Source organism: Molothrus aeneus, chromosome 10, assembly GCF_037042795.1.
Source record: "Molothrus aeneus isolate 106 chromosome 10, BPBGC_Maene_1.0, whole genome shotgun sequence".
NCBI classification, from domain to species: Eukaryota; Metazoa; Chordata; class Aves; order Passeriformes; family Icteridae; genus Molothrus; species Molothrus aeneus.
The window spans coordinates 3,878,175-3,903,084 of record NC_089655.1 but is presented as its reverse complement, the minus strand read 5'-3'; the positions used below and the strand labels follow the sequence as shown (position 1 = coordinate 3,903,084).

Here is a 24,910-nt window from a genome sequence, read left to right as displayed (position 1 = left end):
TGATGCTCTTGTGAGGACAGAAGGCCCAGCTGTGCCTGCAGACCAGTGGACAAAGCTGCACTCTTCCTCCTCCTCCGTGCCATTCCTGGGAGCAGCGGCAGCATGAGCACAACCCGTCGGTTCTTCCCACCCGGGCTGATTTTTAATAAAGGCATTAAAAAGGAGAAAGATCTCCTGCCCTATTTATTTCATGTATACTGTATGTGAAAAATGCATATTTTATTATTGGCTTCTTGCAAATATTAAAATGAATATTTTAATAAGAAGTGTAAGAAAGTAATGCTGTATTAATTCTCTTAAGTAGTGTGTTAAATATAGTTTTAGGTTATAAAAATGTTAAAATAGAAACTATGCTATGTAGGATACTTATTTTAAAGAAGGGACTTGCAGTGAGACAGCAGCCGCAGGACACCTGAATCTTTCAGAGAAAAAGAATTTATTGCTCCATTATCAGAAGAAAGGAACTTCTTCCCACCTCGAAGGTGCTGTTAGGATTCAGAGGAAGAAGTTGAAGATGACCAGACAGAATCCTGTGTTTGAATGGAATTTATGCATCATGTACGAAGGGTATGAATATGCAATAGGTTATTGTTTTTAAGGGTTAATCCTTTGTTAATGGGGGTCCTTTTTTGGGCTTGTGCTTCTACCCGGATGTCTGTAACTCTTTGGTTCTATTGTCTCATATTGTCCTAATTCAAATTGTCCAAATTATTATTACTCTAATTATATTCTATTTTTAGAACCATTTTATTACTAATAATTTCTTAAAATTTAAAAAAACCCAAGTGATTGGCGTTTCCCACACTATAAAACCCAGCAAGCCTCTGACCACGAGCAGGCTGGAATTACCAAACTCCTGAAGGCAGCAGGAGCACAAAGCTTCATTTAGAAATGAAAGAACGTGGCCAGCACAGAGATGGGCTTCCTGAGCCACCAGGGCACACCCAAGGGTGATCACTGTTTGATAGATACCATCAATCAAGATAACCAAAGCCAAGAAGATACATCTGAATATGCAACTTCTGACAGGATCAGGGCCTGCCATACCCAGGAAACAGCGATTGTCCAGCCCAGCACGGTGAAAGAAACTCTCACACATATGTGGGGTCACAAAGGAAATCGGGGCACCTCTGCCTCAGGCATGAAGAACTGTATCAAACAGCCCTGCTGGAAAGGGCAGTGCTGAACAGAGGGGGACCCGGTGTGACAGAGGTCGGAGCCAGGATCACCCAGCACCCATCCCTGGCCTGACGCCTCTCTGTGGCTGTGGGTTTTGAGGACCATATTTTGGTGGCAAAATTAAAATCTTTTGCATTTATTAATTTGCATTTTTGACTGATCATTTATAACACAGGTATTGCTGGAAGCAAGACTTCTCTACAAATTCATTTCCCACAGAGCACAACAAAAATCCCCCTGCAGCATCTCCCTTAAATTTAGAAATTACCGTTTCTAGGTTAAAAAAATTTTGCAGATTCCTCTGAATAGTTATTATTTTTCCTCTGTGCCACATAACACCAACATCAAAGCAGGTAAATACTTCTGTTCTCTATTTTAATCATCACTGGATAGAAACCTAAAGTGTTTTTACAAGATGTTATTGAATGATTCTGAACAATATTCAGGTATTTCTAAGTGTTAAAAAGCAGAAGCTCTTGGTCATACTCTCCTGGTTTTGATACTACCAGTAGGTCAGGACCCAGGTCACCTCAATTGTTTATAGTTAGGTCACTTTTCCTAGACCAGTCTTTGCTGAGATGCCCTTGGAGCAGGTGAGGTTTAAGTGAGGAAATGAGGAAAATAGGAAGTTTTGAAGACAGAATTTCTGCCTAACTACATCCTCTATATCTGTATCATATACACTATATTATATAGACACATCACTATTAGGCTTGCATTACTATCCCTAAACTAAAAATGTGCAGGAAAAGAATGTCCTAAGTAAAATAGAATAAAAAAATGCAAGAAATGGCAAGAACCTTCAACAGAGGATGTTTCAGATTCCATTAATCATAAATTAATTCAGCTATTAAAAAAGTTATCAAATGTTGACTCAACATCTTATTCTATGACCTAAAAATAAAATTAAACTCCTCTCCCACAGCTTCTTGTAAATGGATCACAGATCACATTCTACCTGTAGATATATTTTCAATTCCATGACCGCAAAATAAATGAATTACACATTTAACAAGGTTTAGTAAATAAACTAAACCTTTAACAAGGTTTAGTAAAATTATTAAATAGTAGATATAACTAAGACTCACTGAGAATGTTAGGAAAATGTGAGGGACAGGAAGAAAATTTCAATATTCAGAATTTTTCTGACAGAGGTAAATGAGTACAAAACCTAATTTTTCAGTCTAAGAAATCCTTAAGTGGTGAGATCATAGCAACTCCCTCAGAGCAGAAAACTACAATTTACAGTCTTTAAAGTGTATACCAACTTCAGACTAAGCACTGACAGATGCTGAACCAATGAAAGCTCAAACTTCATTTTAAAGATGTTCTCCCCCACATCCTAAAATCACTTTGGAAGACTTTTTGACCAAAAGAAACTAGCACTGCCATAAAGGGAATTCAAAAACACCTAGAAACTCTCCTCTGCACAAAGGGTTAAATGTTTACACAGAAGCAAACTGCATCTAATAAAAAAAAGGAAATAGCAGATTTCTTTAAAAAAGACTACATAATCTGCTTGTAAATTCATGGATGTACTTTCCTACATAGTCAAAATACTTGTGTCTTCAATTTGAAAGAGCTGGAAAGTTGTTTCACCACCAATTTAAAATTTTATCTCGTTTTTTTTGATCCCACTAAGTTCAAAAACATTTCCCTTTTTAAGTAGCAAAATAAAGCTAAGCTAGAAATGCTGGATATAAGAGACTGGTTAAAGCAGCACAGTTTGATTTTATTTTCTAAGAGGTCTTTCCAACCACTAGGAGCAGGCTGTCCTTTAGGGCTCAGGCAGTTTGCTGGCACAGAGCAGTGAGCAGCTCTGCAGACTCAGGCCTTACCCTCTCCTTGCCATCTAACCAAGCGTGACAGCAGCTCTGAAAGAAGCAGCCCCCAGCTCCTCACTGCACAAACAACTCCCACACCAAAGCCATCACAACTATTCTCCATTCAAGACAAACTAGTTCAATCTAAAGCACACTTCTCCAGGAGTGAGGTAAGGAAAGTTAACACCTTTGGCAGGTGTGGCATCTTATTAGGCCAACTTGGTAACTGGAATGAAGGGGTGGGAGACAGAGAACAGCTTTCAAAAAACAAATCTTCACCTGAAAGCTGCCCCACTTCAGGGCAGCCAGGTGGTCTAAAAGCAGACCCCACATGTGTCTGATTGTCTCCAGACCCCCACTGGAACACACAGCTACTGTAACATTCAGGTTGTCTGAAACAAGGTATCCAAACTTCCTCACACAGGAATCACTCCAAGACCCCATAACCCATCTCAAATTCTCTTACTTGTCAGGAGACATCAAACTGTGGGAAAGGTTTCAAGTGTTACATATCAAAGGTACAGATTTATTGCTGGGTTTTGTAGCAAAAAAGAGAAAGTGGCTTCTTCCAACAAGCTGACATTAAACACACAAGTCCATCAACTCTCCTAAATGTAGTTATTCAATAGCCAGAGGGAAAAACCCAACAAAACCAAGCAATCAAAAAACCCCACAAAAACCAACAACACACCACAAAAAGCTTCAGGAACCCAGATGAAATTTCTAGTACTACTCTTTCTTAAGTCTGAAGTTTGACACTCCCTTATATCAATCAGTGCTCTAAACCAGACAGAAAAATATATTTTTTCAAAACCATACATCCATACTCTCTAATAGGCAATGCAAAAATAAATGTCAAGAACTGAGACCAAGAATGTGGACAAGGATCTATACTGGGGGACTTCCAAAAAAAAAAAAAAACCCAAAAGATCAGCTATCATTTGCAAAAAAACATTATATCCCAAAAATCCCTTTTTAGGGAAACACTGCAAAGCAGCAAGTTAATACTTTATTTTCATGTTCCGGGGAATAAAATTCTGCTGAAGAAATTTTCTGCATTACTGTCATTGGTAAATACAGCATTAGGTGGGATATGGGTCAATTTAGATTGCAGTAGTTTCAGGTGAGCCCAACCAGGCTAGCTTAAATCAGCATGAACAACCTTCACCTAAAGTGCAATCCACATCAGCAAAAGTAGGACCAAAGGCAGAAAAAGGTTAATTACACCTCCTCATGCCTACAGACCCTTTCACACTCATGGTTTTGACCAAACAGTAAGTGACACCACAACTACAACAACATGATGGGGAGATTACACAGGATCACAAAAATGAAGCATTTATATTCTGTTTCTTCAACTTTTGAGAGAAAATTTCACTACTTCTTATCAACAAAGCCTTCTACCTGCTTTTACAAACTCTGAGAAAAGTATTGTTGATCCAGCAGCTGCTCAGAAGTATTTTCTTCTAATAATTGCATCCAATATTATGTTTCATCCACATAATTCCCTCATCCCATCATGTGTGCAGATGACCAGTATATAATCTATGAACAGATTTATAAAAAATGCGTGCACATACACACACATTAGTGCATGCACACACCAAGTGGAGCTTCCAAACAAAGCAGCTTTAGGAAGAAATGGCTTTGGCTCACAAACCAGAGCATTTTTTCCAAAGACCCCTATTTGAGTCAGACAAATATCCCCATTGAATGGTTATCAGTATGCTGCTTGGTCGTTTGCTGGGACAAACCAAAGCCTCAGCAGGCTCTCCTCAAGACCTTTTTTATCAACTACAATGTCAGAATGCAGCATGTCTGTTACCTCAAGCTCCTTTTGTATGGGCAGTGTGAGCAGAAACATGCCAACAGATAGTAGAGGACATGGCACAATCCAGTGTAGTAACACCTGATTTCCGATTTTAAGCAAAGTATCAAACTTTTCTTTATTTTAAGAGTCCATCAACAGGAGTTTCAATGGAAAAAAACACATTTTCCTTAATTCACACAATGAGAAACAACAAGAAACAACAAGATTTATTTCCAACATCTGGCATAAGCCACTTCTCATTTTATTGTTTCTGGACAGTAATATTACCAAACAATTGTTTTATTTTTCTAATTCATTATGCCCTTATCATAATGTGAACTAAGTTTATTTCTGTATTCCATTTTTCCACACATCCTTATCAGTTTTCCTCTTTTTGTCCCCATGAACAGCCCTTTCAAAGTCTCATTTACACATTTTGAGATATAAATTAATTTGGGGATATAGAGCCTACAGAGCAAGACCCTTGTTCCTCCCCAGTGGTGCCATAAGGATGCCAAGCCTATTAATGCCATCAAGCAATCAGAGGGAGAACAGAATTAAAAATGAAAAAACTCCCAAAGATCTCACACCCAGAGCAGCATGGAGTAAAGGCAGATGGATTTGGGCAGTTTTTGTTTTTCAAAATGAGCAAAAAGTCACATACAGTATAAGCCAATTAGAGAAAATGGTTACCACTAAATTTATGTACCCAAATAAGGCTACAAAGGTAAAACTGGCATTTAACACAGTAGCATTATTACTTTATCATCTTGTTTGGATATAGTTGTTCCTTTTATATAAAAATGACCCTTGAATTAAGTTTTGACAATTGACAGATTGCAACTTCAATCATGAACCAAAGCATTTCACACATAACTTCACTAAATCAAAACAACACAAATTAGGCTACCCAAACCAAACTAAAACACCAAACTAGTAAAGCTTGGAGAAAAAGAGGCATGGCTTAGATTAAATACATCACTACTTATAGGTAGCTCAATACTACAAGAAAAAATCCCACCTGATTTATGTATAACTGACATATTTCACACGGTTTATGCAAAAAATAAAACTCATCATTAATAAAATGCAGTTAACTGGTAAATAAAACATCCTTGCCTATTTAATAGGTGTTTTTAACTGAAGGTAAAGACACTTGGGTGGAATATCTCATTTAGTTTAAAATAATTGGAAGACAATTTATTTAAATGGCTTGGAGAAAAACCATTTAAATGTTTTGGGTTTTTTTCTGTGTAACCCCCTCCCTGGAAATTTTATCATTTTAAGAACTTGACTGCCTCTCCTCTCAGTCTTTAACCAGGATGGCTGGCTCTGTCTCTGTGTAATAGAGAAATGATGTGTGTGTACATGCATGCTTATTTCTTTTTTTTAAATATATTTTTTGTTTTGTTTTGTTTTTTAAAACATGGTATGTTTCCAAATGGGAGCAAAGGTGGTTATGGTGCAGAGTGCAAGCAGCAGTCACTTTGCAAACCCCCCACTGAAGCTTTGAAAGGCACTGCCTGAAATGGCCACAGCAGCAAAGGAAAAGGAGGGCTACACATTTCCTGAGTGGATCTATGGAATACTTCTCTCAAAGCGTATTGCTTCTACTAGAAAGTACACTGGGGTAGCTTGGTCCACTGACCAATTGTATAGGGTCTGGATGCTATTAGCACGTTGAGAGGTTGCTCTCAGTCTAGAGGTGTGGTCTAATTTTTGGAGGTTTTGTTTTGCTCCAAGGTCGCCCCAACCGAAAAACGCAGACCAGAATCTTATGCGTCAGTGAACCCAGTGAACACAGACCCTAAAAAAGCACTTTTCAGTGTAACAGCAAGGGGAGAATTGCCAGGAGTTATTTGCACTGCGACAGCTCAGAGGAGCTCAAAACATGGGCTGGGACACGTGGTGAAAAAGGCAGGATTGGAGAAGAACCCCCTGGGCTTCCCGAGGCCTCAGGAGAAGGGAAGAACAGCACAGTGCAAAGGCACCTCGCCCCGTTCACTGCTCAATATAGCTTTCTTTGATCACTTTTACATCTACAATGCATAGATAACTACATTCCTTTTAAAAATGAACAAGTCCTACTGTCAATACTAATCTCGGAGAAAACATCTCTGCATTTTTTAATTTGTGTATTAAGAAATCTATAAGTACATCTGAATAAGCACGCCTGTTCAGAAAAAAAATCATATAAAATACAATTTAATGTTATTCCTTTCCCTCTTTTGCAGAGTATCAACACTTAATGTCTGCATTCCAAAAGATCTGCCTTTCTTTTCTCCTTTGGGAAAATGACAATTTTTGCTCTGGACACCAGCAGTGGATCCTTCCATGGCTTCCCCTTCCTAAGGAAAGCTCTTTCTTGGCCCCCTCCTCCAGCCTCTTTCCTTTCCTGGGGATCCTACCTCTTCCCAATGCAAAAGAATTATGTGAAAATTTATATTCCAGATATAAATTTGCAAATTTTTGCCATGTTTTAAAAAACAAAATATATAAAAAAATTAAAAATAAATTATATTAAAAAAAAGAAATAAGCATGCATGTACACACATCATTTCTCTATTAACAGAAACAGAGCCAGCCATCCTGGTTAAAGACTGAGAGGAGAGGCAGCCAAGTTCTTAAAATGATAAAATTTCCAGGGAGGGGGTTACACAGAAAAAAACCCAAAACATTTATATGGTTTTTCTCCAAGCCATTTAAATAAATTGTCTTCCAATTATTTTAAACTAAATGAGATAGACCCCAAATAATTTCTCTTTTAAACAGAAAATGAACCTGAGCAAAGGTTTGTTTTCCATCAGGGTTTCTACATCTCCCTTGCTTCCCTCAGTGATAGGAATGGAGCAAGAGAGCTGCAGGTATGCTAAAAACCTGCAAAATATCAGAAAATCCCATGACCAAAGCCACTGTAAGACCAGCACTAGGAGCAGCAAGCTTCTACCACATTTTGCTGAACGTACACTTGAAATCTGCCCAAACTCATCTGCATGTCTGTCAATGAATTCATCTCTCACAGCAGATGAGATTTGGTTTCTGCTCCATTCAGACACCATCAATTCTTAAAGAAAAGATTAATCTTATGTTTCCTTCACTGCATATAAGGTAAATCCACTCAGAAAACACTGACAAAAACATGGAAAAAAACCCTACTATGCCAAAGTGCAGATGTGGTGAAAAGAGCCTAATCTGACCAATTCCCCAAATTGCTTTGTGTTTCAATTTCCTACTGCATTGGAAAAACACCTAATCAGATTCACAAAACCAGATTACCTACCCAATGTCTGAAAATTCTACATCTTTGAGACAAAAAAAAGAATTAAAAAAAAAAAATCTCAAGTAATTTTGAGTACTTTTCTTATTATATGTAGGTTGTATTATTTTTATTTCAGAACAGATGTGAGACAGATTAAGCTGTTTCCTTAGAATATAATGGTATCTTTCCCACTGATTATGAGAGAGAATTGGTGGATTAAGCAGGATTATAAAATCAGTTAAAAAACTAGATTCAATAATGAAAGTACAAAGTTGCTCAACCTTTTAGTCAAAAGCAGACCTGTAACAGTAAAAAAAACCAAACCGTGTAAGGTTCTTGACCTCTGAATATTTTAAAATATTATTCTCATTTTGGATTATGTAAAGGCTCTGCAGCATGCATTTTTGTGCACTTTTATATGTACATCTCAAAAGACTTTCTACAAGGCATGCAGATGTGAGCACAGGAAGTTTCAACTTAAAACCAAAACCATTCTTACAATTTGAGAGACTCCTGAATTATCTACAGGTGCTGGAGGTTGCTAATACAGCAAATCAAGCAACTGAAGGCAGAAATACTGCCCTGTGTTATACAACACTGCTATTATGCAACATCCCCATTCTCTGCAGCAAGTACTCTTCCCCTGGCCTCTACTGCTCTGCTCCCAACACACATTTGCAACCATTCTCTATTGTATTCTATTTGTGAAGCAAACTTTCCTAGAAATGGGATTTAAATTCTGACCATGCAAATCAGGGGAAAGAATTTAGCAGTTTTCCCCATTTTGGTCATTGTGTTCCAACAGAAAATGTAAAAAACAAAATAAAAATCTCATTTTTCATTAAAATTGTAGAAATATACTTCAATTAATAATTGTCTAAGTCACAATAAACTACTTTGCCCAAAAGGCTCACAGATCTGTTCTTATTTGGAAATACTCCAAAGCTTTTTGTTTTATGCACAGTCCAAAATCTCCTCCACTGCTGTGACCAAAACCCTAAAATGCAGCAGCATCTTTTCCCCTTTAACTTCAGTTCTGCACCTTCACAATGCCCAGATTCACCACAAAGCTCAAACCTTTGGACTTTCAACAGAACCTGAATATATTCACACACTGAACAGAGTGTAAAAGGACAGAACATGCAACATGGCAAAATGGGATTATGGTGATGCAGTTTTGGATTTAAAGGGTTTATTCCCTGCAGGAAAAGGAGTGCTGATATTTAATAGGCAAAAAGGGCCTACACCTTAAAGTTTCACATAGAAACACACAATGCTCAAGAACTTCTGAAACAGGAGATCAAATTTACAGCAAATGGAGCTACCTAAAATCCCAATGGAGAGCACCTTCAAAGAGCCAGCCTGGAGCTCTCTGTTACAGAGAGAGAAGCTTCAACAGCTGAGCCTGCCTAGCTGCATGTAAGTTACACACACTGTAATACCTTCTTTAAACACCCCGCGAATTTTGGGGTTCTACTATTCAACAAATACCTTATAATCAAATCACAAATGTTCCTTATTTTATGCTCAAGCTGAACCCTTGACTCATTCCACAGCAGCCATATTTACAGGAGATCATGTGCTTATATACATTATAAAAAACCTCAAAATACTTCATTTCACAGGACTCAGACAGCTCCTGCTTTGGCTATAGTACAGAAAACTGCTTTCATGAGTGCAACAGCCTGGAATCTTTGCCTTTCTGCACCTCACAGAAGCAACTTCTGTAAGCTTAAGTTTCTTGAGCTGTACTTCAAAACATGGGAGCAACCACAGATTGCACCTCAGCTAGAAGATAGACAGGATTTGGTTTGCTGCCATGATTTTACTCTTACCAATTGGATACCTTGGTTTTACCTTACAGTTTACTCACAATATTTATTTTTAATAGAACATTTTTCCTCCCCCTAAACTTCCCAAATACACCTTTATTTCAACTGCTGCTTAATATTTATCAAGAGGTGCATTATAACCTAAACTTGTCTAAACCTATAATCTAAACTTGTCTAAACCATTATAACCTAAACTTGTCTAAAACCTGTCTTTTATTGGGAGTCCCTATGATAAAAGCAATTCATCTTACCTAGCTGAAGACTCACAAGCTTGGTTTTCGTGCTCAAGTGATTACTGCTGCCTTACCTTGCAGCTGCTACTTTGTCAGGAAACAAAACTTTAGGACTGGTGTTTAAAACATATAAACATGTCATGACAGATACTAAAATACCTGACTTATGAAAAGAAGTTTAAAAGAAAAAAAAACCTGTCATCCTTGCTAATCCTAAATATCAAGACCCTCTTCAGCTGGTTACAATATCAAAACTCAGTGAATAAAAAAGGCACAGCAGAATGTGTGTGGATCCCCTCCCAGTTTCATTCAATGATCAGTTCCCTTCCTTGAGAGGAGAATGTTCTGGTTGCTGTTCACTGCCTGAAGCTCTCTGGGTTTCTCTGGGAGCAGCCTCTCATTCTGCAGCTCCTGCAAGCCCAGGAGGCTCTGCCTGCCCACGGAGCTCTGCAGGTCTCCCTGCTCATTGCCAGGTGTTCCTGGTGAGCAATTCCTCGAGTCCCTCTTGACTCAAGTACCACTGTTGGGTACACAATGGATGGACAGGGACAGACAAGAGGAGGAGAAAGAGTGACAAGAAATTCTCCAAAAAAAATTTCTTCAGAGGACTTTATTATCAGCAGAAGGGAAAAGGACTAGAAGGACTGTGGAAATGTGTAGGGCAAAACTTAAGTAGGCAACACAGCAAATTGTCTTTGCTTCAGGCACAACCTCCTGAAATTCTGATGATTAAGAAAAGAAAGTTCATATAATCTAGCAACAGTTTCCTTCTGCTCATTCACACTATGGAACAGAAACATACATTTTAATATACTAAATACAGTTCAGGATCTGAGACCCAAAGAGTTGCAAATCCAATGCTGACAAGAAACCTAAATTTTTTAGTAAAACTTGGCAATTATCAAGAGTAGTAACATGTTACAAAGATTTGCTTTTCACAACCTTCATCAGTTAAATGATTACCAAACATACCCAGAACTCTTGCAACATTTGCTTTTGCATAGAAGAGAAGCTGCAAATATCAACAGAATTTAGGGAATCTTTACTTCATGATGCCAGGAATGCTCACTCCCTGCCTCCTTTAATGTTGCTCAGGCTCATCTTCTGACAAAACAATGTTGTTTGCTGTTCTGGTTTCTGGGCCAAATAAAGGCAAAAGAGTGTCTTCATTTTCTATAATGACACAGTTGAAGTCTGGAAGGGGTAGCAGGAGGAAGGATGACAGTGCTATCATGTGTGATCATGTGGAAAAGTGTGCCTTTATGTGGTGAGAAGTGTAAGAAGGTTAAAAAAAACCAACTAAAAGCAATGTTTTCCAACAGTTATTAACTGTATTCAAAGATCCTTTTTCGACTTCTCTAACCAAAAAGAGATTTTATACCTCAGTAGAAACTCCAAGATAAAAGAACTTTTCATTTTGCTGCATATTTTGATGCTAAAATCCATTTATCACTGCTGTCCATACCCTAACCTGCATCCAGAGGTGCAGACTGTGCAGAGCTCTCATCTTCTGGGCACCTCAAGGTTATTTACACACCTCATGTACTCAGTACAAGAAAAGAAGAGACTAAACAATTGTACATCCACACTGCAGAATAAACGGCCTAGAACATATTACCCTACAATGCTTTCTTCACAATAGCCAAGAAGATTTTTTAAGGGGATTTTTAATTCTCTTTTCATAAAAAGATGTGGCAGATGCACACATACTTCCCCAAGAGAGAAATTTGTTATCTGCCCCAACAGCAGAGTAGCTAAATTAGCAACCATTTGAATACAGAATATGCAAATGAATACCTACAGTTGTTATGCCTAGACTCAGCTGATGAAGAGACATCATTAAGCAAAAGTAGTGGAATTGCAGCAAACAATTCCAACACTATTGAATCACACAATGCTGCTAAACAAGGCTGATGAACCCTGCTAATTATCAATGCTCCCCATTTTTATCTTACTGCTGAAGCCAAAGAGTTAAAAACAAACAAAAAAACCCCCAACAAATCTGATCAAACATCTGCTAAATTAAGGAAACAGTCAAAGAAAATAGCACTTATGAAACTATTTTGATCAAATCAAGTTCTGACTGCAGATGATTTATGTGAAAATCTCCAGAACTGTAGCTTCTCACTGCCTGCTTCAGTTAAGATATGAAAGTCTAGCATATATGCAAACTTGTTTTTTACCACAGTGTGGTGTGGGAGATGAATGCATAACCCCTGTTTGTTGGTGGTTAGGCTAGGAACTGTTCAACCCCATGAGCAACAAACTTACAATAGCAAAAAAAAAACCCCAAAACCCAGTGCTGTTTACTGCAGTTTCAAGCTCCCAGTGTATAAAATTACAGATATCACTTGAGCAGTCCTAAGCTTTGTCAGAAATTTTCACCTATTTTCAAACCTAACCAACCTAGATATTTCTCCTATAACAAGAAACTTTCAATACTAGAACACTTTCTAAACTGATGAGTGATGTATACACATCTCATACAACTAGAAATGAATTAGAAATGCATTTTCTTTTAACTGGAATCACAGAGCCAGTTTGTTCCAGGAATGTTTTCTGATCTTTGCTTGTGGATTACAAGCCCTGCAAATGCCTATATATGGTTATGTATATATATTTATATATATATACACACAAACTGCTAAAAAACCACTTTAAAATTCATTAGTAAACAGCCTTTGCTTTGACCATTTAGTAGAGTTCAATAAAACTTTCTGTATCAATACATTTCTCAGTAAGGTCAAGCTCACACAAAGCATTTCAAGGAGAAAGGGTTCAGTGTCAGATTCTCCCTACATACAAAGTCATCCATCTCCCCATGAGAATGACAAGTCAATAGAACAACACATTACCAGAGAGCTGCAGTTTTGAAAGCTGGAGTTCTCCAAAAGTCTAAAATCCCTCAGAATTTCTCTCCTACTTCATATCTCCTGCCTTGAGAATATCAGCAAGTTTTCCTGTCAAAAGCAGCATTTTCATCACCAGTTCTAGGTCAGTATTTTCATCTTACTACACAGAAAGCTTGGCAGCTGTGGCTTGTATCAGTCAGGAATCTACAAGGATATTACTAGAAATAGCTACTTCATTTATTAGGCTTAGATTTGCTAAGGAGACCAAAATATTTGCATCCATCCATAGAAAAAGATTATAAAATATGGTTTGATGACTGATTCTAGTATGCCTTTAGCTCCAAACTCTGTAATTGAGAAACAGTGCAAACATTGCAGAATAAACATACTCATTCAGCCTGCACTCCTCCTCCCTGCAATTGTGCACAATCCCCAACTTTTCCTGTGGTAGAACCAGAACATTTCACCAGTCTCTGCACAGAGGTGCAAGGGTTTGCTCACAAACATGGCCCAAAGGAAGAGCTTTTCAAAGCTAAGTGGTGATTTTACTGATGGGATGGGGGAAGGAGGACAAGGGTAGAGTGCTCATTGTTCTTGTGACCACACAACCTGAGTGCAGCCACAGCTGCTGAGGGAACCTCAGCACTGAATTGCTGAGCTGACCCAAATCCAAACTAAAGCTGCTGAGACCAAACCAAAGCAGGCCTGGCTTGAGCCCAAGTGTGTGCTCCCTGCCATGACCCCTCCTTCCAGCCAACACAAACATCTGGTGACCACTCACTTTTGGGTAAAGTCACAGGTGAGTGACTAAGAGCCACTGAAATTCCAGGCTTTGTGACCAACTGCTTTGGATGAAACCTTGGTACTGCACACATGCCCATCATTTCAGGGATGGACTTCACAAGAGCTGATCTGTCAGATCAGACCAGTGCACGCTGCCTCTCCTCAGGCTCACATCAGCCAGGGCAGCCCAGGTCAGAGCCATGGCAGAGCCAGGGATTTGCCATCACCTCCTCTTTCCCACCTCACCAGAACCCTGGATGTTTAACATGCAGGCCAAAAGAGAAAAGTGACCCAGATAAACACAAACATCCTATTTCTGCTCTCAGAAAGGGGCCCCCTGTACAGCCACCTGCACCACTGCATCAACTTCTGGACAACCAAAAGAATACTATAATTTTAATGATTTAAAATGACCTACAATTATAGGTCAGTTACAACTACAATTACAACTACACTGATAATATTTTCAAAGCTCCAAAAGTTAATAAAAATTTTGAACCAATATACTTCATTATATTGAAGACTAATTAAATAGCACCAAAGAGCTCATATGGCATGTTATTGTTCTTTGCATCAAAATCAACTAACAAAGTGAGCAGAAAATTGAAAGTGTTCAGATTTAACAACAAGGTATGGAAAAAAATCCTATTTAAAGGAAAAATGAAGTTGAAGATAAAAGTTCTAACTCTTTTACTGATAGAAAAAAAAATGTACCAGGGTTACTTGATGCAATATATAAGAGAGGAAGAAATGTTTTCATTTGTGTCTAAAGAATGTGAAAAATTACACATATAAATAGAATATTAAAAAAAGTATGAGCAAAACCACTTACATGTAATTGTTTGGACCAACACAAGCTTTATCAGGGTTAGACAACAGTGATGTTCAATATTGTAGAGAGTCTTTCCTTCTACTGGTGGGAGAAAATGTGGTAAAGCCCAAGTGAGTGGAAGTGCTCAGAACAAAGCCCAGCTGTGGTGCAGAGGTAGAAAGGATCAGTTAAGTGAGGCTCAGGAGTAACTCCAGGATCCCTCCACACACAGACTGAGCTCCTGATCACTGCACAGCCCCAGGCAGGAGTGGAAGCACTGCAAAGTCACTGCTAGCCAAGTGCTATCAGCACAGCAGAGCAACCCCTCACTGCTCTCCTGCTAAATACACACTTCCATCCCCATTGCAGGTTTCACAACAGCATGACTGGGACACCCAGCCCCAGTGTGGAGAGCAGGCTGAACCAGAAGTGACATTATGAAATGCTGAGTAGCTTTTTTTAAATACTACTGAGCAAGAACAGATTGCTGGGAAGTTTAGCACCACTTGGAAAATAGGGGACTGTGCATGCTCCAAACTGAAGTGAAATTACTAGCAAAACACAAATCAAAACCATTAGTACTTCTCTGCTCTTACCTTCAGATATTTTCTATGATAAGAAGTAAAATCCAAGGATATCTTAAGGTTTTAACCTTTTGAAGGACCCTTGGCACATCTCCTCCCCCTCACCATACTCTGACAATGCTCAGTTTCTGCATGAACCACACCAACCAGGCCTGCATATCTGTGTTTTTACTTTTGTTAACATAACAGTCCAACATCAGGAATGTAAACATGGCAAATAAAGAAGAAATTTTGTAAAATTCACAAACACACTGCAGATAGCTTCCTGCTTGTTTGCACAAGTAGTTTTCTAAATTATAACCTCTATCTGAGCAAGGCCAAAATAATTCTCATTTCCAGTGTTACTGAACCAACTCTTGAAACTCCCTAGACACCTGGCTAGCAGATGCACAAAATGAAACATTTTGCATGCAGTCATCCCAGTACAGATTTAAACTGTATTCCTTCCATATGGTTCCTCAGCCTAATGCCTTCTGCATGAGTGTTTTTTCCAGGTGAGTCAGACTCCTTTGCTGGTATGGGAACAAAACAGGAGACTTCTCATCCCCTCCTCAGACCAAGGTCTCTCTGCTGCAGCAAAAGGAGCCATTCCTGGTACCTCTATGTCAAGCACAGTTTAGGATTTTTAGGCTTTTACTTCCTGTGCTGATAGCACAAAGACAGAACTGATGAGAAATTTTCAATTCCAACAGTCCAAAGAGTCCAATATTTACTGCTCCAAGGGACCAACACTTCAGACAACAGGGAATGGCTGTGACTCTTTGCAGTGACTGATATTTGAGTCAAAAGGTTTCAGCAGCTCTATGAGGAGTTACTCACACCTAACATTCTCTGCACCTCTAAGGTTTTTTTTTTCTCCCCCCAATCTTTCAATACTTTATTTTTAGTATCTATATTTTCAGATCTTCTCATTAGAACTATTGCAACACAACTGAACAAGATGTTAAGAATCAGATTTTTGAAACACATTTAATAATTATATATTCTCAGAGTAGGATGATGGCAGAACATTGCAGCAGATCACTGAGAAGTAAAAATCAGTTTACTCGAAAAAGAACTTAGGAGCAGGGAGCCCTGAAGTATTTTGGCACAACACTTTTTGCACACTATAAACTCTCTGACATGCAATATTACCTCTCTTAAAGGAAGGACAGAACTATAGTTAAGCATAAAAGTTAGAGCATTGAGTTAAGCATAAAAGAATAAAAATATGCTGCAAGAAGGATGAGGAATTGCTACCTACAAAAACAAACAAAAAAACAAAAAACCAAACAGATTCCGAAACAGTACCCACAAACTGCAAGCAAGGATATAATGAGGCACAAGACTTGCAGAGCACAGAACTACTTACCTATGACAACTCTGTCAGACAGAAGTGTTCAAGCAACTGCTAATGTTAAAAAATACTGGATTTGAGACTATACAACTACTTACTCATAACAAAGAATCTAACAGCATGAGAGAAATAACATACACCTCTAATGAGGCAGGAAATTTAATGAGCTCTCTCCAAGGGAAAAACGCTGAGCTATTTTTTCAAGTTGAACACGTCCCTTAGGTTTGCTACCCATGCAGAGGCTGATGAGTCTCGGCCAGTGGAATGTGACACCGCACGATCAGCAGCCCCTCCACCATGCCAGCACCAGTGTCTGCTGCACACGGCTGTGTTATTACATTGCAGGGAACACACTCCAACAACACTGGGGTGACACAGTACAAAACGTGAGAAACAGCCCTCTCGGCATCCGTAAGAAAACGGAAAATAATACTTTCTCATTCTTTTACAAAAGTTGATTAGTCCTATAGAACTAAAACCGTTCTTTACTGGCAAATGCAGATATCTCACTTGGCATCTGAGAAACTTAAATACTAACCTAACTAGTATTCTACGTCTGTGGCCTTTTCTTCTCTCTCCTTAAAACAGAGGATTTCCCTTGTAAAGAACCACATAGGTAAAAAAATCGAGGTATCTAACACGGTTCGTAATGGCGAGAACTTCCTAGCCCTATGTTCAAAGCACCCACAACCCGATTTCCACCCGGACCCAAGGCGGAGAGAACAACAATCTTAAAAAATAGTAACATTAAAAGAAGTAGAAAAAGCCAGGATTGAGAGCCTGGGGTGAAGCCACCGACAGACACCTGTGCAGCGAGGAGGACAGGGGCCCTGCTGCCGCTTCCAGACCCGGCCCTCGAGCACAGCCCACCCGGGGGCCCGGCCGCAGCACTGGGCCCTAGCTCGGCTCTCGCTGCTGCCCCGGGCGCCCCGGCCCAGGGACCCCCGTTCCCGCCGGCGGCACCCGCCCTGCCCCGGCCGCGCCGCTCCAGGGCCGCGGCCTAAAGATGGCGGAGGCGGCCGCGCTTCCCCGGCTGCTCCCCCGCCCCGCCCGACACTGAGCCGTACTCACCGCCCAGCCAGCCTCTCGTGCCGGGACTCCGCGCCCCACCGACACCTCGCCGCCCGCCTCGTCCTTCTGGCTCCGGCAAACTCCGCCGCCGCCGCCGCCTCACGACCCGCGGCCGCCCGCCATCTTCCCTCCGCCTCCCCCGCCAGCAGCGCACGCGCCCCACGCCAGCGCGCACGCGCACTACGTCAGGGCGCGCGGGCGGGGGCGCCGCTCCTGAAGGGCCCCGGGCGGCAAGCGCGTGCGCACTTGGGGTGGGGCGGGGCGCGCGCCGCTTCCGCGAGCCGACCCGGCCGGCGCACCAATCACAGGGCGAGGGCACGCAGAGCTGCGCGCATGCGCAGAGCGGCCGGCGGGGCCGCCCCGCGTGTGGCGGAGGCAGAGGGGGCGCCAAGGGTCCCTCAGAGCCGCCAGGCCGGGACCCGCCTCCGGACACTCCCGGGACCCCCGGGCCAGCCGGCTCCAGCTTGCCAAAGAGGCACTGCCGGCGGCCAGAGGGATCATTGCTTCCGGGCACGGCCGTGTTCTGCGCCGCTCCGTGATAGTTTTCTCACGCTTACCAAGGCCCAGGCGCTACAAGACACTCCGCCTGCTGGGGCTCCCAGAAATACCTTTGGAGTTGCTGCCCAGGGAGGCGGTAGAGCCACCCTCTCTGGACGTGTTTAAGGAAAGATTGGCGGTGGCACTCGCTGCCATGGTCTAGCTGGCATGGTGGTGTTCGCTCAGAGGTTGGACTCGATCTCAGAGGTCTTTCAAACCTGGTTGATTCCGTGATTCCCTTCTCTGTCCCTGTTCCCGGGCTTCAAAACACCAACAAAACCTACTAATCTCAAGGCTCGTAATAATCTATTTGTGTTGGATAGTGCAAACTCCTCAGATCATTTACAGATCACTAGGTCTGTTACATTCCTCCTAAGGGTGCTTACAAAGGGTCATCAAGTAGTAACACGGGTGTAGATAGAGAGGTGCAGAATGGCTTTTCTCCCTGAATTAATTGTGATTAAGACTTAAGGGGTCTCTGTGTTTTGATGAAAATGTCTTAAAGCTACTTGAACAGAAACATTCTACAGAGCAAACCTGGTTCAGCAGGGGCAGCTACTGGGAAGCATATGCTGTATCAAAAGGGGACACTAAGTTTTATAAAATAAAGATTTGCCACCTTGGTTTTTCTTCCTCAGTTATAATTATTCTGACCGTGGTAAAGTTGAATGTGTGGTTTATAGGCTTGGAGGAGCCATGGCACCCCAGCTCATACTCAAATCTCTTTGAAGTACTGTGCTCCAGGTGAGGTGAGCCCAAACAGTTGTCACACACCAGTACAGCCTCTCAGCACAGCAGCAACATTACACTTTTAGTAATATTTTATTTCTCTCCCTTTTGCAAGATCAGTGAGACTATTGCTTATTATCACAAATAATCTTAACACATCTGTCTGCCTCTTTCTCCCAACATTCTTTCCTGCAAAATTTTCCTTCTTTCAGGTGTGGTGGTAAAATTACAAGACTTGAAAGGGCTTGTTTAAGAAGTTTCTCCTATACAAAAGAGCATTCCTTTCAGATAAAAGCTAACAATCTGTGAATCTCCCAGCAGCTGAGCTCAGGTAGCAGTGGGTGTGTGATCCCCACAGGCTGCACCAGGAGCCAGCCCTCCACTGTGCCCCATTATTTATGGTTCAGCTTCATCTCAGTATTAGGGCAGTTATAAGGAGTCCATCCCTCCAGGGGTGGATACGTGGCTGTGTTAACATCTAAATTATTATTATATTTCTTCACCTTTTTCTTTCTGTAGCAGGATACAGACTGGGTGTCTGCAGTCACTCAGCACAGAACAGGGAGCAGAGAGGGAGATGCTGCCTCAATGTTTTCTCACTGTGATTGTAGTCACACCTCTGATATGTTCTAAACTGCACTGGGGTTATTACACTCTTGGAGTCCCCAGATCTCCAGGATCTGCTCATTAAAAAGGTCCTCATTAACAAAATCATAATATGTACCTAATATTTATAAACCACACAACTTTAATTAAAAATATCTTTTAATTTACACTAAACAATAATAGAAAAATATTGAAGCTGTAAAAATTCACTGTCCCAATCAAACAATAAAACAAACAAAAACACCACAGATATTGATGGTGCTCATCACTGAACCTTCTGAGAACCAAGAACAAGTTTCTGCATCCTTTAGAAGTTCCTAAAAAACACAAAATCACATCCACATTTCTGCTAAAAACCAAAAACATGGAAAATTTACAGCCTGGGGAGAGAGATTAGGGAAGAAACAAATACTTGAGCCACGGGGAAAAGGCCTTTCAGGTTCTTTGCTCTCACAATTCAGGGGGTCCTTGCCAACATATACATGGAACAAACCAAAAGGACAATGCTGATCTCCAGTCTGAATGCACCTGTGGCAACACAGCACTGGAGCACCCTGCATCCACAAGTACCCTTGCTCAGCTGGGAGCTGGACTGATCCAGAGGGCTGGGAAACAGCCCAGGTCCTCAGGATTTTGTGGCCAGATAAAGGGGCTGAGGGTTACCCTTAATACTGGAAGCTGCGTTTAGTCTGGATGTCGTCGAGAATCTGTTGTAATTCTTCATCTTCAAACCGGCCCTCCAGGCTGCAAGGGAACAGCAATAAGGAGACATTAAAGGTTTCAGAAATTATCTCTCTCCCTTGATTCATTTCAGTCAGAACTCTCTCCTGTCAGTCTCAACACACCATCACCCACCTGTGTAAGCACCAGGAACCACCTGGAACATCCCTGTAAGAAGAGTGCTCTAATCCCTATGCACTGCTTCTGTAAAGACAAAACTCCATTCTTCCCAGAACCCTCTGCTGAGTAATTTCAAAATGTGTTTTCAAAAAAGGCAAAGCAGGTGTAAGCAAACCTCTAAATGAAGTCCATGTAGCTCAATGTTCTTAAGCCAGTCCATTCTTGCTATGAAATCTTAACATAAAATCATGGAATGGTTTGGGTTGGAGGGGACCTTGAAGATGATCTCATTCCAACCCCGTGCCATGGACAGGGACACACTGCACTAGATCAGGTTGTTCAGAGCCCCATCCAGCCTGGCCTTGGGCACCTCCAGGGGCAGCCACAGCTTCTCTGGGCCCCCTGTGCCAGGGCCTCACCTCCCTCACAGGGATGAATTTCTCCCCAGTATCTAATTTCAGTCTACTCTCAGTTGAAGTCATTCCCTCGTCCTGTCACTACTCCTGTAAAAAGTCTCTTTCCATCTTTCTCATAGGCTCTTTCCAGGCACTGGGAGCCCACAGTTAGGTCATCCCAAAGCCTTCCCTTTTACATAATGACAAATAAGGAAGAAACTGTAATGCAGATGAATGTTTCATTCCCTTCTCTATCTCAGGCCATGAGGTAACCAATCAAGACAGGTAACCAATCAAGACATGAAGAAGCTACTGCTCCTCCTACATTATCCACAAACAGTTCATTTGCTCCAATGGAAAAAACTCCAAGGAACTCAAACACAGCCAGCTAAAAACCCAAATTTAAGAGGTTTACACTTGATCCAGTAAAAGCTCTCAGAAGTGCATAAGGAACATGCACAAAGTGTGTTGCTGTCAGATCAGTGGGTAGAGGAAAAAAGACCAAAACGAAATATTTTTCCAGCAAGGGACTTGGATTGAAGAGAGGGTACCAGGGCATGGCTGGCCTTAGGTCACAGGGAAGTGACATCAGCCTTTGTAGAACGTCTAAGTGCTTACCTAGGAATCAGAGCTTTTGCTTCCTCAGCTGTCTCAGGACACAAGTTAGCCAAACATGCCAGTTCAAACTTATGGAGCTTCTTCTGCAGCAGTAAGCTGTAAGGGAACACAACAATTTGATGGAATTACAAGATAGAAATATAAAGGGGCTTAAACTTAAGCAAATGTTTATCCATTTATTTAGCAAATATTTTAACCGTTGCACACTGGTTTTGGCACTGAAGTAATTTTTTTCAGGAGAAAAGACTCATTATATAAATGCATAGAGGAAAAAATAAAATCCTATCTGCTAACTCCACTTCCCCTGAAATATTCTGCAAAGTCTAGAAAATCCTCCCGTTTAATGCAATCAGTGAAATACTGAAAACAAAGCACTTCAGAAGGCTTGACCTGGACAAAGCATAACCCTCCATCAAGAACTTCTTGCCTCGTTAGGAAGACAAAAGACTCAATTGAAGAACAAATCCCTCAACACCACTAAGATGTACTTTTGTTAAAAAATGAGGGTGTTAGAATGGTAGGTGCTGTTGCCTATTTCTTGTCCCCAACAAACCTCTCCTGTCGAAAAGCAAGTTGAGTTAACATTCAGGCAACACAGACAAACCTCCACTCAACACCCACTGCAACTGGCTCAGCAACAGAAGCAAGAAAGGCTCTTTTGCAAGGTTTTATTCCAGCAGGGTAACACAGTAGCTGAAGGGAAACCCGGCTAGAAAGAGAGTGAATCAAGTGGAGCAGGCAGCTTAAGAAGGGGAAGGGGCAGGAGGCAGAGCTAAGGGCTGGGCTCCAGGGAAAGAGGGGTGGCCAGAGGGATGCCAAGCCAGTGAGGGGACAGGGGAAGGAGAAACCAGAGGAAGTTGTGACACAAAGGTCCATTCGGGAATCTGTTTTTTTCCCCCAGGAAGGCTAACTCTATGGTAAGTAGTTACTGATGTTTCCAGGGCTGGGGACTTGGGATTGACCAAGGGGAGAGAGTTCAGGGGATACTATGTGTGAAAAACGCCAATCACTTGGTTTTAAAATTTTAAAAGTTTAATAGTAATAAAATGGTTATAAAAATAGTAATATAATTACAGTAATAATAATTTGGACAATTTGGATTAGGCCAATATGAGACAACAGAAACAAAGAGTTACTGACGTCCAGGTAGCTTTTCTGGGCAGCACAAGCCTGAAAAAGAACCCACGTTAACAGAGGATTAACCCTTAAAAGCAACAGCCTGTTGCATATTCATACACCTCATACATGATGCATAAATTCCATTCAAACACAGGATTCTGTCTAGTCAGTGTCAACTTCTTCCTCTGAATCCTAACAGCGCCTTCAAGCAGGGGGAAGAAGTTCCTTTCTTCTGATAAGAGGGCAATAAATTTTTTTTCTCTGAAAGATTCAGGTGTCCTGTGGCTGCTGTCTCGCTGTGAGTCCTTTCTTTAAAAAAAGTATCCTACATAGCATAATTTCTATTTTAACATTTTTTTATAACCCAAAACTATATTTAACACACTACTTAAGAGAATTAACACAGCATTGCTTTCTAACACAACACATCTAATATTCATTTTAATATTTGCGAAAAGCCAATGATAAAATATGCATTTTTCACACCACTTGTCTAAAAGTCACACACTTTTAAACAAGTAGTGTTTTTTTTTTTAAAACACAAAGTTACACACTTTTTGTAAAGCAGGATCCCTGCGAGGGGTGCAGCTCTGTGGATCCAGTTCCAGGGTGTTTGTTACACCCCGACGCTCCCGCTCACCTGCGCACGCTGGCGATGGTCTCGCGGTTCTTGAAGCGGCTGAAGCGCGCTGTGTAGTTCAGGGTTTTCATGAACACTTCCGACAGCTCCTGCTCGTCCTCGGCGCTCTCGTTCTGCTGCTTGCGGTGCTCCAGCAGCATGTGCACCTCGGAATTCAGCAGCGTTTCCGCAGTTTCGAATTCTGCAGGATGAATGAGGGAATGCCAGCACGGAAAAAAAGGGGTTTGAAAAGGGGGAATGCACAAGTTTTTAGTGTAGTTTAGATCTGGGTAATAAAGAAGTGAAAATGTTTTTCACGGCAGTTGTGTGAGCCCTCTCACCAATGACTGGGCAGCATTTCATACTGAAAATGCTGATAAAAATTACACTTTGAGTAACAGTCCAAGGTGTTTGTTTTTTTGACCATATATTTTACACTTGCAGCCCTAACATGCAGATTTTTTCATATTTGTGCAGTATGTTTTCTTCACCAATTTTGGCAGAAGTAATGCATGACTTGATACAGAAAAAAATATCTAGAACTCTAAAATTCCACAAAATTCAGAAGTGATACCACAGTTTTCAGAAGTCTCTGAACTCTTGAAGTAAATATGAACACTGTTAAATGTTTTTGAAAGGCTTCATTTACTTGAAAAGTTAATTGACCTACTGAAATTTTATAATCAGAAAAAAAATTTTAACCAATCTTAAAAATTGTCCCCCCCTTTAGCCAACTTTGAATTCATTCATCATCACCATAAAAACTGTATGTGTTCCATTAACAAGAATATCTGTCAACATCACAGTATGAGCTGTTCAAAGCAACAGGGTCAGAAGCTGCATCCCAGAGTGCCTGACAGCACTGTTTTATACAACCAGATAGAGGGACTGCTAGAAAGGGGCTGGCAACTCTTATTTTGCATTGAGCAGTAAATCAGCTTGGGCTAAACATGAGATTTTAGCATTAAAAAAACCTGAAAAATAGTCTTTCAGAACTTCCTTATTGTTCATAACTCAACAATGCAGCAATGCACCATGGTGTCTATTTTTCCCCCCCTCCTTTTTTTTACGGTGCCTGTGAAGTGTAAATACATTTCTGGAATTTATACTGAATTAATTTTCTGAAAAAAACCCAAAAAACCAAAAAAACAAACCACAGACAACTAACGTCCATAGTTACCAACTCTGGATCTGGACAGCTGATTTCCTAACTGCAGCAGCATTCACAAATTTCCAGAACAGCTTAGGTTGGAAGGGACCTTAAAGCCCATCTCATTCCACCCTTGCCATGGGCAGGGACACCTTCCACTGTCCCAGGCTGCTCCAAGCCCTGTCCAGCCGGGCCTTGGACACTGCCAGGGATCCAGGGGCAGCCACAGCTGCTCTGGGCACCCTGTGCCAGGGCCTCAGCACCCTCACAGGGAAGAGCTCCTGTGTCAACAAACATCACTGAATAAGCTTATATAAAAAAACCAATAACCTTTTCACTATAACCTGACAGGACTTTTTTTTTTTTTTTTAATACCCAACACACACGTAGCGGCCCACCTAAGAACCGCTATATCCTAAAAATCATGAGATGCTTAAATATATGCAAATAATTTATTATCCTGATTTTTAACACTCGCGGCTTAGTAGCTGCTGGAGGGGCGTTGAGCAGCGCTCCGGCCCAAGGAGCCGCTCGGCGAGGCTCGCACCCTCACAGGCGGCCGCTGCCGGCCTCCAACCACCACCCGAACCCCGAGCCCGGGCTCCTCGCAGCCCTCGCTCGCACCTTTGGGGAAGACGAGCTGCGAGGCGTCCTCCTCCACGTCTGCCGTCCGCGGGTCGCTGCCGCCCGCCGCCATCACCGGAAAGCCACGGCGGAAAGGGCG

At 41.3% G+C, this 24,910-nt stretch overlaps 2 protein-coding genes across 6 annotated transcripts in view; both read right to left on the bottom strand.

Annotated features, from left to right (window-relative positions):
* WDR33 (WD repeat domain 33) overlaps nt 1-17,702 on the bottom strand; it is a 71,343-nt gene extending 53,641 nt beyond the window's left edge. For all 5 annotated transcript variants that reach the window (XM_066556474.1, XM_066556470.1, XM_066556473.1 and 2 more), the window contains exon 1: nt 17,574-17,702. The gene's annotated coding sequence lies outside the window, so the exon portion shown is untranslated. The remainder of the gene's footprint in view (nt 1-17,573) is intronic.
* A 1,884-nt stretch (nt 17,703-19,586) lies between these two features.
* On the bottom strand, nt 19,587-24,910 carry POLR2D (RNA polymerase II subunit D). The gene is made up of 4 exons (XM_066556569.1): nt 24,811-24,910; nt 23,058-23,238; nt 21,299-21,394; nt 19,587-20,189 (listed from the first exon to the last, which is right to left on the bottom strand). Exons 1-4 carry the CDS (start codon nt 24,881-24,883, stop codon nt 20,111-20,113), a joined length of 429 nt encoding a protein of 142 aa, XP_066412666.1. The 5' UTR covers nt 24,884-24,910; the 3' UTR covers nt 19,587-20,110.

Bases quoted from the DNA above. Each gene is read 5' to 3' on its own strand.
- POLR2D (XM_066556569.1), bottom strand. From the start codon at position 24,883: ATGGCGGCGGGCGGCAGCGACCCGCGGACGGCAGACGTGGAGGAGGAC. The intron at 23,239-24,810 runs GTGCGAGCGAGG...TTCATCCTGCAG, and splicing joins GCAGCTCGTCTTCCCCAAAG to AATTCGAAACTGCGGAAACG. The intron at 21,395-23,057 runs GTGAGCGGGAGC...GTTCCCTTACAG, and splicing joins ACCATCGCCAGCGTGCGCAG to CTTACTGCTGCAGAAGAAGC.